Below are 13,729 nucleotides of genomic sequence, written 5' to 3'. Positions count from 1 at the left end.
AGACATTTCCTTTCTACCAAAAGTTGTATCCACATTTCATCTCAGCCAGGATGTCATCCTGCCAGTGCTAGCACCGAACCCGATCACCGACACTGAGTGACAACTATACTGCTTTGATGGCAGGCGGGTGCTAGCCTTCTACCTTGACAGGACTGCATCCTCTCGTTGTTCCCCCAGACTTTTCGTCTGCTATTCCAACCCCAAAATGGGGCTTCTAGTCACACCTCAACATTTCTCCAAATGGGTAACTTCCACAATCCTTCTCTCTTACGAGATTTTTGGGAAGACTCTGCCTCCTCGGATTTGAGCCCACTCCACCAGGGCGGTAGCTTCATCCTCAGGCTTCCTCTCCGGAATTCCCTTGGAGGACATTTGCAAAGCTGCGGTATGGTCACAACCTCTGACCTTTATCAAGCACTACAGCCTTGATACCAGACACCGACGTGAAGCAGCCTTTTGGCAGAGCTGTTCTCCTTTCTGGAATTCACTAAGGTTAGTTGGCACCTGTCAAACATAGAATCATAGAATTGTAAGAGACCACGAGGGCCATCCAGTCCAACCCCCTGCCATGCAGGAAATCCAAATCAAAGCATCCCCGACAGATGGCCATCCAGCCTCTGTTTGAAGACCTCTAAGGAAGAAGACATGACACTCACACTGTTTCTAGTTTAATAATGGTTTATTGCCAGGACACTCCCTCCTCCACAATGGGAGAAGCTTGCCAGTCTAATCCATTTGTATGCTTCGCAGAGACCACAAAGAAGAAGGACAGGTTGCTTACCTGTAACTGTAGTTCTTTGAGTGGTCATCTGTGAATCCGCACAAATCCCGCCCATCGCCCCCTCTGTCGTGTCCTGCACTTTCCTCCTTGTCTGCTCCTTTGGAGGACTGTTTAAACTGAGAAAGGGCAGGAAGACATCCTGCCTATATAGAGGGTGGGCAAAGCTACTGCCAAAAAGTCTTCCCTAGCGATTCCAGTAGGATCTGGAAATGCTGCGCAGGTGCAGAATAACCCATTTGTGTGGATTTGCAGATGACCACTCAAAGAACTACAGTTACAGGTAAGCAACCTGTCCTTTCTTATCCAAAGCAATGAAGCAATAGATTCTATTAGCTTTTTCCTCCACATTTTTTTCTGGCCCAATGTTAGTCAAAATTGAAACTCACTGGATGCTTATCAAAACATATTTTGGAGTACAACACCTGTAGGTTGTGTTTTTTGATTTTGTTTGTTTGGGATCACTGGAGTTGTAGTCTAAAACATTTGGAAAGCTCAAGAATGAGTAGGAAAAAATGTTTGGTGTAGAGAAAAAATTGGGTGGGTTTGCCTGGCATTGTAGTCAAAACAACAATCCTCACTTATTTAATTATGTGAAGATGATGAATTGTTGGTGGTTACAATTTTGGTCCAGAATCAGAAGAAACTGATAAACAAGTTGTTCTAATCTAGAGGAACCCAATAAAACATTTTGAATTTTTATTCCCAGTGTGTTTCTGCAGCTTTCATAAATTCATAACCATTAACATTTTGTTTCATTGTCATTTTGAACTGCAGAGTGGATACCTGTTGTATGTGAGTAGCATATAGCTCCTTTAGCTTCTCACCTTGCTCTCACAATGGACCAAATCACAGGGATGTAGAGAGCAATGCCTCTCTTCTTTATCTATCATTACACTGCTGATTTGCATGAATATACTGCATGTTATCACACAGTCATAATACGTTGGATGCTTTTTCCAAGATCTTGCTTAATTTATTTGAAAGACAAATAAATATGCCTTTGGTTTAAATCATTGGTGGGAATCATGCAGCTCTCTAGATGTTTTTGGATTGCTACTCCCACTGCTCCTCACCACTGGCTATTCTCCCTGCAGTTGTGGGGATTTGTTATCCAGCAGCACTTAGAGGGCTGCATGATCCTTGCATTTGGTTTAGAGCTTCTATGAAATATTAATGAGATGGTAGTCTTCAGGTACTTCTGTTTTCACAAATGGGACTGTAATGCATGGCATTAAGAAAATCAAGGAATATACCAGGTGTCATATTTATTATATTATATATATTAATATAACCATATATTAATATATAGGTAAGTAATTCTGTGGGTTTCATAGCCAAATATGAATGTGATTGAGTTATACATGGATTAAATTGTCACATTGCTCATACTTTCTGAAGTAAACATCTTCCTTTCAGTTGTCTGAAATCTGATTTTGCTTGTTGAAGACTGCGGAGAGGGCATGCTGTGCTGGTGTACTTGGACAGTAACAAGAGATATCATCAGCATTCCACTGAAGGATTTTTCTTGGCATATTAAAAATCTTAAAAGTTATCCAATCTGAGAATAATCCTGTTCCTGCAGGCTCTCCAAGTCTAACTATTGAGTCCATTATTGCCGTTGATGTTGTTTATACAGTAGTTACGATTATTTCTTCTGGTCAGACCAGATCGACTGGAAAAAGCAGGCTTATTTGCAGAGGTCTAGATCATATTATAGAAATAATTCTTCTCCTCACTTTCTCTTTTGCTATACAAGACAGAAATAATCACATTTTCCACCAACTTGCCTCCTTATTGGGCTAATGGATATACACAGGTGATAACATGGGCATAAGAATTTTTCTTAATTACTTTTTGAGGTTTGAATGGCTTTTTTTAATGAACAAAGTTAGCTTCACGTCCTATTAATGTTCTTGTCATAACCTTTTGACTTCAAGTATGAGAACTACTGAAGTATAGTATGGACCATTCTTCATTCAGTGATGGTTATGTGAACCCCAAACCAATACTACAAGGCCAAACTCTGTTTCATTGAGGCAGAAAAACAGGAATCTTAATATCAAATATATGGTACTCAGTACATTTGCTAAATAAAAATGTTAAATGCTCCCTTCAAAAAATACTTTCTTTTGATCTTTGCCATAGCCTTAATTGTCCACCTCGTGATATTTAACTGGCCAGAGAGCTACAGCTATAGTGGAAAGTTGAAACATATATTTTCTAAATATTTTCTTTTTGTCTGAAAACTGCCACTTTGTCAACTTGTCATTTATCCATTAACCCTAACTTTAATTTGATCTCTGTGTTCATTCTAACATCATAGTTTTCAGTTACCCTTATTTTTGTAGTAAGTAATTCTTCACTGTTAACAGCATTAAACTTTTTTTTAAAAGATGCTGTATTGGAAAGACAGATGGGATCCTGACAGCTAAGAAAAGAAAGTACACCTGGGAAAGCATCCTGCTTCTGGATTCAGTTTGGATAATTTTATGTTTCTGTCTGTACATATTTTTAGGGTGAACTGGAACGTCAGCTTCTACAGGCCAATCCCATTTTGGAATCCTTTGGGAATGCAAAGACTGTAAAAAATGATAATTCTTCCCGTTTTGTAAGTTTTTTTTCCCTAAACCCTTAATTAATTTCTTAACAATTCATTTTAGGGAAACCATCTTTTTAATAAACTTGATAATGCAGGTTTCATCTTAGATACTAAATCGTGTTAGAAATAACCCAACTTGTATTATAAGGAGACATAAATCTTAGTCACCAAAACAATGTTGGTTCAAGTATGAAAAATCTCAGTTGATTCAAGTATGAAAAATCTGCGGTATTCTCAAGTAAGTACCCATTTGGTTACAGTAAAAAAATCTTTTAAAAAATCTTTCCTCAGAACAAAGATTATACTGGTGAGTCTTTTTAAGAAAAGAATAAACCCTGGAAATAAAAGTAGAAACTGAGGAAAAATTAAAGTGTACAGTGACATAGCTTATGCCCACTTTGTCAGCTACCATAATTTTTTTTGGTACATTTTTAAATCAAGACCACTATAATTTAAAAGAATTTTAGAAATTAAGACATTTTAGAAAAAGAAAAATAGTAAGTCTCAAGCCAACTAACAGGAATGAACATAATCATTGCTGTGGCTCAGCACCCTTTTTGTAGTGAGATGCTTCATTATCTCCATATGGAGAGGGTTTTTTTGTTTGTTAAAAAGTAATCTTTAGCAGTGAGGATTTTAAAAATTCTGAATTAAGTGCAAGGTACTCTTCTAAAGAAAAATGGATGATAAATTTTCATCTAATTGAAATATTGTAGTACTAAAAATCCATTAAAAATTGTGAGATATCGATATGACTAATAAATTATGAGCATAGATTATATTTCATAGAATCATAGAATCGTAGAGTTGGAAGAGACCACAAGGGCCATCCAGTCCATCCCCCTGCCATGCAGGAACTCTCAATCAAAGCATCCCTGACAGATGGCCATCCAGCCTCTGCTTAAAGACCTCCAAAGAAGGAGACTCCACCACGCTCCGAGGGAGTGTGTTCCTCTGTCGAACAGCCCTTACTGTCAGGAAATTCCTCCTAATGTTGAGCTGGAATCTCTTTTCCTGCAGCTTGCATACATTGCTCTGGGTCCTGTTCTCTGGAGCAGCAGAAAACAAACTTGCTCCCTCCTCAATAGGGCATTCCTTCAAATATTTAAACAGGGCTATCATATCACCTCTTAACCTTCATTTCTCCAGGTTAAACATCCCCAGCTCTCTAAGTTGTTCCTCATAGGACATGGTTTCCAGACCCTTCACCATTTTAGTTGCCCTCCTTTGGACACACTCCAGTTTCTCAATGTCCTCTTTGAATTGTGGTGCCCAGAATTGGACACAGTATTCCAGGTGGAGCCTGACCAAAGCAGAATATAATGGCACTATTACTTCTCTTGATCTAGACTCTATACTTTTATTGATGCAGCCTAAAATTGCATCGGCCTTTTTAGCTGCCACATCACACTGCTGACTCATGTTCAATTTGTTGTCTACTTGAACTCCCAGATCCCTTTCACATGTAGTCTCGTTCAGCCAGGTGTCCCCCATCCTATAGGCTGGAAAATCTGTTTTCATTAGTAAATTTATGGTACACTTGCCATTTATTAATTGCTTTTGCATACCGTTCCAATAAAATCCTGTATATATCTACTGAGACATCAGTCTAATTGGGTTCAATTAGTGGTACTCTCATTGCTGCCTTAGTTGCTTTCATGGATTGTCTGTACAATACTCAATTTATTGATCATGAATGCAATAATAGATAAAATAGCAGTCTGCCTGTACATCAAGATAATCAGAGAACCCTTTCTGTATATTCCTTCCATATAAGAAGTACATTTTTATCTCTAAAAGGAACAGCTTTATCTGGGTAGAGCTGTGGATTTGGAACACTTCTACAGGAAGTTTAGCTAGCGCCAATGTTGTACTAGGTTAAAAATTAAACCAATTAAAACTTTCAAATTTAAAAATTGTGTTTTGGTTGTTTAAAATAGTTCTTACCAAAAATGTTTATTATGTTGATATTTATGTTTTATGTTATTCTATTAAACATTAATTTTTGTGCATGCTATCTGGCAATTCTCTTATAAAAGCATCCATTAGAAATTCTTTAAAAATGAATAAGTGTTTTAATTTTTTGTTTCTTCGACAGGGCAAATTCATCAGAATAAATTTTGATGTTACTGGTTATATTGTAGGGGCCAACATTGAAACGTGTATCCTTCTTTCAAATGCCCATTTGGTAAACTGTAATGAGTTCATATAAACTGAATTTATGACTTAGTTAGTAGACAGTTCCTAGTTACAGGCAACGATGTTGAGAAGATTGGGGTTCATCAAGGGAATTTCATTTATGATTTGTAGAATAAATAAACACAAACATTATGGACATCCTGACACATCCTTCTGACTTGTAATGTACTTCTAAAAATACTACACCAAATCTGTGAAGATAACTCAGTATGCTAATTTTAAAAAATAGAGAATTATCCACTTGAACATTAAAATAGTGAGATTATGAGGTCATGTGTTATTTTAGTATATTGGGGTTGTATTGCCAGGAATAGATGGGATGGGATATATTAGAAAGTAGTAGCCCAGGGTTTGGATCCCCGCTTGGCCATGGAAACCCATTGGGTGACCTTGAGTAAATCACACTCTCTTAGCCTCAGTAAAAGGCCCTTGTAAAACCCCTCTGAACAAATCTTGTCAAGAAATCCCCATGGTAGGTTCACCTTAGGGTTGCCATAAATTGGAAACAACTTTAGGGGACACATCAATGGCAAGTAGTTCAAGTTAGTAATTCTACAAAATTCACCAGTTAGGAGTTTTAATTTAGCAATAGGTGAAGGAAGACTAAGCATGGATTTTGTCAGTATTGATCATTCTGATTGCTTACCACTTGATTCTCAAAGCTACATGTGCCTCACCTCCACATCATCCCTTTTGTCTTCGATAATTTTAGTTGTGATAGCAAGCTTTACTATAACCTTCAAAGCTAACAGATGGTGCGAGATATTCCAGCCTTCCAATCCACCTAAGAGAAAGTGTGGCGTAGTGGTTTGAGCATAGGATTGGGACTCGGGAGATCAGGGTTTGATTCCTGCTCAGCCATGGAAACTCCATGAGTGACCTTGGGTGTGTCATATCCTCTCAGCCCCCAGAAAACCAGTTGGAAATTAATTAAAGGCACGCAGCAACAACAACAATCCACCCAGACCAGAACACAGATAGTTACACACACACACACACACACACACAAGAACATAGCCATATACAGAACAGATGATCATCTGACATCTTGTAAATTACAGTGCGCCCCGTGCCATACGCAGGCGCGCCATATGCAGCCTTGAGCATACGCGCTCAAGCCGCGGGGCGAGTGCGGGACGGAAGGGGCGGCACGTCCCACTCAATTGAATGGGCACCCGCGCCACCGCGCACAAGCCCCATTGTTTCCAATGGGGCTCGAGCATAGGCGGAATTCGCCTTACGTGGAGGGATCCGGAACGGATCCCCCACGTAAGGCGAGGACGGACTGTATAACCCAGCACAAAATATGTGCTCTCAATTCCATACCCTGCTTTCTAACATCAAACTATCACTTATCCTAGTAGCTAACAGGCTTTGAGTTGTCACATGCTTCAAGCAGTGTTGCCAACAAGCCTCGAAGATATTCCCCAGAATGTTTTTTCCAAAGTCCCCGGAATTCCCCAATATTTACCAGAATATTCAGTCAAAATCCTTGGAAAGAAATTAATTAAATCCCCCAGATTCTGGGGAATTCCCCGAAAATTGGCAACGCTGGCTTCAAGTATCATTACATTTTGGTCTTTACTGTCATTTGTCCCTTCCTCCACTCGTTACTTTCTTGTAGTCTGTCAAATTAATTCTTGGTTTTAATTCTGGAGTGGAGCAAGATTAAGTCAGGGTTAGAGTAGATCTAGTGAAATAAGTAAATCCTGACCAATCTAAATCACATTAATCTCAGAGGGTTTGCTCTTTGCACCATGTTGAATCCTGTGCAGCTCCCTGAGATCTGAGCTCCCTATAGGCCTCTTGGTTGTGAATTGTTCAGGGTAGCTTGTACTCCCTGGTCACAAAGTTCTTACTATGAATAGAAATAGAGCCTTGTGATTTTTAGGAGGAGATTACTCAGCATTTTGCTTTCTGCCTGTGTTGTTGAAATACATGTTCACAAACGTACAAAATATGGTTTCTTCAACGTATGCTGTTCAATGTGAGACTTGATTCTATAATTCTTTGTGTATATATGCTTTGTTCCCCCACATTGCTGTTCTCCCCCCCTCCACACACACACAAATTTTTTTGTTCCACATCCTTTTAAATTTATCTTTCTGAGTCCTGTCCCCTCCACTGTTAGGCCATCCTCATTTCTACTCAGTATTTTCTTTCTATTTGCTCTTTTACTCCCCCCTCCCAAAATAACATGCACCATAAAATCTATGGCCCAGTACAGATGGGCCTTTTAGCATGTAAGGAATACGTGCTAGGATTGCCTCGGAGTGTCACTTACAGACACCCCGCAACCCTAGCATGTATTCTGTACATAAAAATGGTGGCGCCCTGTATAGATGGATGCTGCCATTTTGATGTGAAGGACGCTTAGCATCCGCATGTCGCGACACACTTGTGATGTCACGAGTGTGCCATTGGTGCACTCAGGCGTCACAAGTGCATTGGGAAAATATATACTTTATGATCTTTATGATTTTCTGCCAGCGGGAAACCACGCGGTTTTCCGCTGCGGCTTCCTGGCAGCAGAAAAGGAGGTGCTGGCAGAGCATCCTTTTAGGACGCTCTGTATTGGGCCTATGTTTTCTTTCCTTTTCCTCAGTAGGTCTAGAAGCAGGACTTCCAGCGTTAGGACTTAATTTTGAAAGATGAGCAGTAGCAGCAATAAGCCTGTGAGCATCTGCAAAATATATTTCTTTCACAATTGAAAAAGCACAACTAAGCATTTAATTATTGGAGGACTGTTTCTCTTAATTTCCAGTAATTTCACAATGCACTTTTCAACTTGTGCATTTCCTAGAAAACTGGAGAGAACAATAGTGAGAACAATATTCTTGTACCAGTTTCTTACAAACCAGGTGTTAAGTGTTACATTTCTCTTCATCTCACATATTTGTTTTATGATCCAAGAAAATAATTTTCATCAGATAGACTAAGTACTGAATAGTGGTCAGTGTATTGTGGGAGAGTGGGGCTGCAACTCCAATTTGGATAAGTTCTGGGCCTCTGTGGTATTACATATGCTATTTTTGGCAACGTGTGTCCCTTTTGTAGAATTTGTGATGCCAATAAAAAAATTTGAATGTGTGGAGGGAAGAGGAAAATGTTAAGAAAGAGTAATTCATTGTTATTTTAGGAGCAGTTTGTTTCTTTTCATAAGGTGTGCAGTTGTCCATTAAAATCCTTAACTGTTCTGGGTTAAGACTTACTAGAAAAGTCACGTGCTGTTCGTCAAGCCAAAGACGAGCGGACTTTTCACATCTTCTATCAGCTGCTAGCTGGAGCAGGTGAACATTTGAAAGGTAAGTTGTATTACTACTTCCTCATTATAAAAAAAGGGGTGCAAAATATAGCAGAAAAATTACCCTGGGTCCCCTAGGTGGGAGGAGCATTTTTAATTATTTTTTAAAAAAGTAGTGGGGGTCCTGGAAGAAGACATTGTGGCCACTAACTCCTGACTGCTTGCTCTTGTGCTAAAGGGGGACGATGGCTTGTTTTCCAACAGCTATTTGTGCTGAAACTTCCTACAGTATTTGGAGATAATGATTTATAATAATCTCTAGGTAAATTAAGGTTTTATATACAGAATGCTGAAGATTGCAGGATGAAATGAATATAATTGATAATGACTGATCAAGTTGAGAATTGCTGTACAAAATTTTATACAGTTTGAGTCTTTTGCTTGCCAGAAATACTTCAACTTTGAGCTGGACAGCTGAAGAGTGTTGGCAAGAACTGCCAAACCATGTTGGACCGAAGAGCAATCAGACTGGGCAAAGTGCCAAGCCACAGTTGGCTAAGCCAAAGGAGCATGCTGTTTACACTTCAGAACAAGCATTAATTACCTTGTCTCAGAAGTACTATAATACTATCTCATTAGTATTATAGATGAAGATGCTCTTTGAGAATGTTAAACATGCCCAATGTCTCTCCTGAAATATTGGTTATATCAGTATTTTCCACTGGAAAGCTGTGCTTCCTGTTTAATGTGGAAAATTTGTTTGGGTTTTAAAGAGTGTATTGTCTCTCACAAAAAAAATCAAGCTATATGTTCTGGGGAACTGGTCAGTTTTAAAATGTCATTGTTAAGGAATCAAAGACTATCATTATGTCCTGTGGTTGAATTAAATATAAGTAAATAAATAGAGATTTACTAGTGCTCAGATGTTATGACGGAAAAAATGTCTTAACTTTTCTCTTTATCACAGCTGACTTACTCCTTGAAGGATTTAATAACTACAGATTCCTATCCAATGGCTACATACCTATTCCTGGCCAGCAAGACAAAGATAATTTCCAGGAGACTATGGAAGCAATGCATATCATGGGCTTTTCTCATGATGAAATCTTGGGTATGTTTCAAAAGTTTTTTTTATTTTGAAGAAAAGTAATATTTTATACAGTAATTAAAACATTTCAAACCTCCATATAGTTTGCCAGAAGTCACAGTGTAAGTAGGCCTATGTTGCATTCCATGTGAATGCAGAATATAGCATTTGAAAACTCATCTTAACAGAAAATCAACAGAGAGATTACATGTTTATTAGTGCTATTTATTAAATTTATGTTGCACCTTTCTCCTAAATGGTACCCTAAGCTGCTTGCACTTGAGTTAAAGCAAAGCACATTGATTAAAAATTAGCAGTAAAAACATGAATAAGACCATATTAAAACAATGTTATAAAAGTAATTTAAAACCATGACTCCAAAAATTAATGCAACACACATACGCACAGAGAAAAAGACAGCCATTCCTGATAAAATCTCAAAAGCCAGAGTAGACCTGGATAAGCCTTTGAGCAGAGCATCGTTGTGTTTCCTCATCAGAGCAAAATAAATTTTATAAATTAAGTATAAATATATAAAACTGATCTTTATTAGCATCACTTTTTTCTTTCTCAGCTATGTTAAAAGTCGTCTCCTCAGTACTACAGTTTGGTAACATTTCCTTCAAGAAGGAACGAAACACTGACCAGGCATCTATGCCAGAAAATACAGGTAAACATATTTGTGGCTACTTTAGAACTTACTTGTACTATGTAGATTTTATTCACTGGTGTCTGAATAAATGCATAACCTATGAACCTGTTTGTAAAACATCCTTTGTATAATTTTCTGTGATAACCAGTTGTAACTGTAATATTAACATACTGGCTTTTGAGTTGTGAGAAATCTGCACTGTTCACTTCTCAGTTTGTCTGTACATGAAATCTCTACATCAGAATATTCTCTGAATAGCACAGAGGAGCAATCCGCATATTGCTGAGTTATTCCCATTTGCCAGCAGGCAAAATAGGAGTCCAAATCCAAAGTTCTTTTCTGTTACTTCAGTTGACTCTCTCCCTTTGTGTCAATTTTTCTTCCACCTAGCCAGCAGGATGTGTTCTCTCTTCATCCAAAACACCTTGCATTTAGGCAGAGAAAAATTAAAAATGGAATATAGAGAAAAGACACTTTGCCATCGAAAAAGAAACCAAAACCAAAGAGAATGAAGAAACAGAAAAAGATCTGCAGCAGATCTATAAATTCTGCTCAGATGACCACAAAACAGCAAATCTCTGAGGGGACTAGTGAACTGACATTAAAAACAGTTGTTAGTTTCATCTTTCAGAGAGGATTGGGTGGCTCTGTTTCAGCCTCCTTAAAAACAAAAGATGCTGAAGAAAATAAAAAGTGATCATACCAAAGTTTTCTTAAGGGAAGGTAAAAACAAAGCAAAACTAAAAAGAATCTGGGTTACCTGCTCAGCTGGGGCCAGGAGCTACAGATTTAACAGTGAAGAACACTTCAACCACTGCTTCAAGCCACCATCTTGAGACATCACAACCACCACACTAGCAACACCGCTGTTTCTCCCTAAATATCTGCCCTTTGGAAGAAATAATGTGTAGCATTAATGTACCTTGTAAGACACAAGGAGCTGAGCAGAAGAGAAGATGTGGCCGGACAGTGGGGCAAACAAGGCTTCTTCTTTCTCCACCCATTGAGCTTCAGATACCCTCTGGCAGAAGAGGAGAAGACAGAGCAGGACTTTCTGGGTTCCATCCTCCTGACATGGCCTGGCCTAGTCCATGAGAGAGGGAGAAGCAGGCAAGAGTATCAGGGAACAAATGAGTGTGAGGAAGGCTGCTGTCTATCACTGACACAAGAGTCTCCAGCTCCAGGAATGGAGTGCAGGAGGAATCCAAGCATTCTTCATCCTCTTAACTCCTAAAGCAGAAGGCTGTTGTTAGAATGGGAGACAGCAGCCTCCAGCTTCAGGGGTGATGTGCAGGAGGAGCCCAGTTATATTTTTATCCTCCTAAATCCCAAGGCAGGAGACTGTTGTGTTAATGGAAGACAGCAGCCTATAGCTTTGGGAGTGAGGTAGAGGAAGAATCCAGGGATACTTTCTCCTCTATACAAGCAAAGCAGAAAGCTGTTGTTAGGATGGGAGACAGCAGCCTCCAACTTCATGAGAATGGTGCAAGAGGAATCCAGGGTTACTACTTTTGGAGTTAGGAGGACAAAGAATCCTTCGATTCTTTCTGCACTCCATTTTCGAAGCTGGAGACTGCTGTCTCCCATTCTAACAACTGCCTTCTGCTTCGGAATTTAGGAAGAGGAAGAATCCTTGGATTCCTCCTGCAGTCCACTCATGAAGCAGGAGTCTCTTGTGTGAATGGGAGACAGCAGCCTCTAGACTGAAGAGTTGGGGGAGGGGAGTTGTTAATGTTACAATTATTGCCATTACATTCATTAGTACAATGCGCCCATGTCATGCTGGAAAGGCTTCTTTCGTCCCCCCCCCCGGGAAGAAACAGTGGGTTGCGCATCCATGGTGCACGCCCTGCAACGCGGCGGCTGCATGCCATGGGAACAAGCCCCATTGTTTCTAATGGGGCTTGAGTTTATGTGGTATTTTCCTTACATGGAGGGGTCCGGAATAGATCCCCCGCGTAAGGGAACGGCCAACTGTATATGTATATGTCAACTCCCCTCAACTGTCATCTTGGCCTCAGAGGGAGCCATCAGGCAGACCCAGCAACATCGAGGACTGCCTGAAGGAAGAGGCCCCTCCCTCTTCAACTGTCATCTCGGCCTCAGAGGGAGCCATCAGGCAGACCCAGCAACATCGGGGACTGCCTGAAGGAAGAGGCCCCTCCCTCTCCAACTGTCATCTCGGCCTCAGAGGGAGCCATCAGGCAGACCCAGCAACATCGGGGACTGCCTGAAGGAAGAGGCCCCTCCCTCTTCAACTGTCATCTCGGCCTCAGAGGGAGCCATCAGGCAGACCCAGCAACATCGGGGACTGCCTGAGAGCTGGTGGAGGACTACTTCTGCCGCTGCCCCCCCCCCCCCCCATGTCACCTGGGAAGAAGCTCCCCAGAACTGCGGAGGACTATCTTGCCGCTGTGGTGGCTTTTTACCAGGGGGGAGGGGTCAGTGAGAGAGGGGTGTTTTTATGTATTCTTAATTGTTTTATTGATATTTGCTGTGAACCGCCCTGATCTATGGAAGGGCGGTATAAAAATAAAAAATTTATTATTATTATTATTATTATATGGAACTATTAAGGTGTAACATTAGTACAAAAAACATTGGTCTGGTAGGGGAAGTCAGTGTGGGGGGTGGGTGGCACCATGAGTTATCACAACAGGTGATACCACTCCTAGTGTGGCAAAGGCCAGTATGGGCTTGAGGCTTCTTGGTCACTGCTCAGCTGGCTGCTCAGTTACTGCTCCCAGGTAACCAAGTGCAAAGGGAGAATCTTCATCCTGGTAAGGAAGGACTCTTAAGTGCTTCATTGGGGTGGACAGGGTTGCAGCTGGTGTGTATGTGTAGGGGGATACAGAGGCCACATGCTCAGGACTGGAGACTGTCATGGATGGGGAAAGGGAGATATTTTAACTACTGAAACCATTCCAAGATATTTCTTCCCCTCCTTCCCCACTTCAAGTCCCCTCCCCCAACAAACATTCTTTTTTCTGCTATCTCTTTTCTTGGCCTGTCCAATGAAAGTAAGCAGAAACAGCAGTGCAACTCCAGTGTGCCAGCCAAATCCTTGCAATGCTCACAAAGCTTAAGCAGGGTCCCAAATATGAAAGCTCCTTTTTGCCACCACTTCTCACCCATTGTCACTACTACTAATTTCCTGACGGCCACCA

General features: G+C 40.4%; 1 protein-coding gene across 4 annotated transcripts in view; it reads left to right on the top strand.

Moving 5' to 3' along the window:
* LOC149322059 (myosin-10) overlaps positions 1–13,729 on the top strand; it is a 123,138-nt gene that overhangs the window by 41,094 nt on the left and 68,315 nt on the right. For 2 of the 4 annotated variants that reach the window (XM_089533965.1, XM_089533974.1), the window contains exons 7-12: positions 1,556–1,573; positions 3,297–3,389; positions 5,479–5,542; positions 8,786–8,884; positions 9,791–9,934; positions 10,485–10,580. In XM_089533965.1, coding sequence (XP_089390091.1) covers positions 1,556–1,573; positions 3,297–3,389; positions 5,479–5,542; positions 8,786–8,884; positions 9,791–9,934; positions 10,485–10,580 — 514 coding nt within the window. The remainder of the gene's footprint in view (positions 1–1,555; positions 1,574–3,296; positions 3,390–5,478; positions 5,543–8,785; positions 8,885–9,790; positions 9,935–10,484; positions 10,581–13,729) is intronic. The other 2 variants (XM_089533993.1, XM_089533985.1) reach the window with 1 other exon arrangement.

This window comes from Sceloporus occidentalis, unplaced genomic scaffold, assembly GCF_023333645.1.
Source record: "Sceloporus occidentalis isolate IW3139 unplaced genomic scaffold, rSceOcc1.0.p SCAF_1, whole genome shotgun sequence".
NCBI lineage: Eukaryota > Metazoa > Chordata > Lepidosauria > Squamata > Phrynosomatidae > Sceloporus > Sceloporus occidentalis.
The sequence above is the reverse complement of the archived record's forward strand: the minus strand, read 5'-3'. Positions and strand labels throughout refer to the sequence as shown.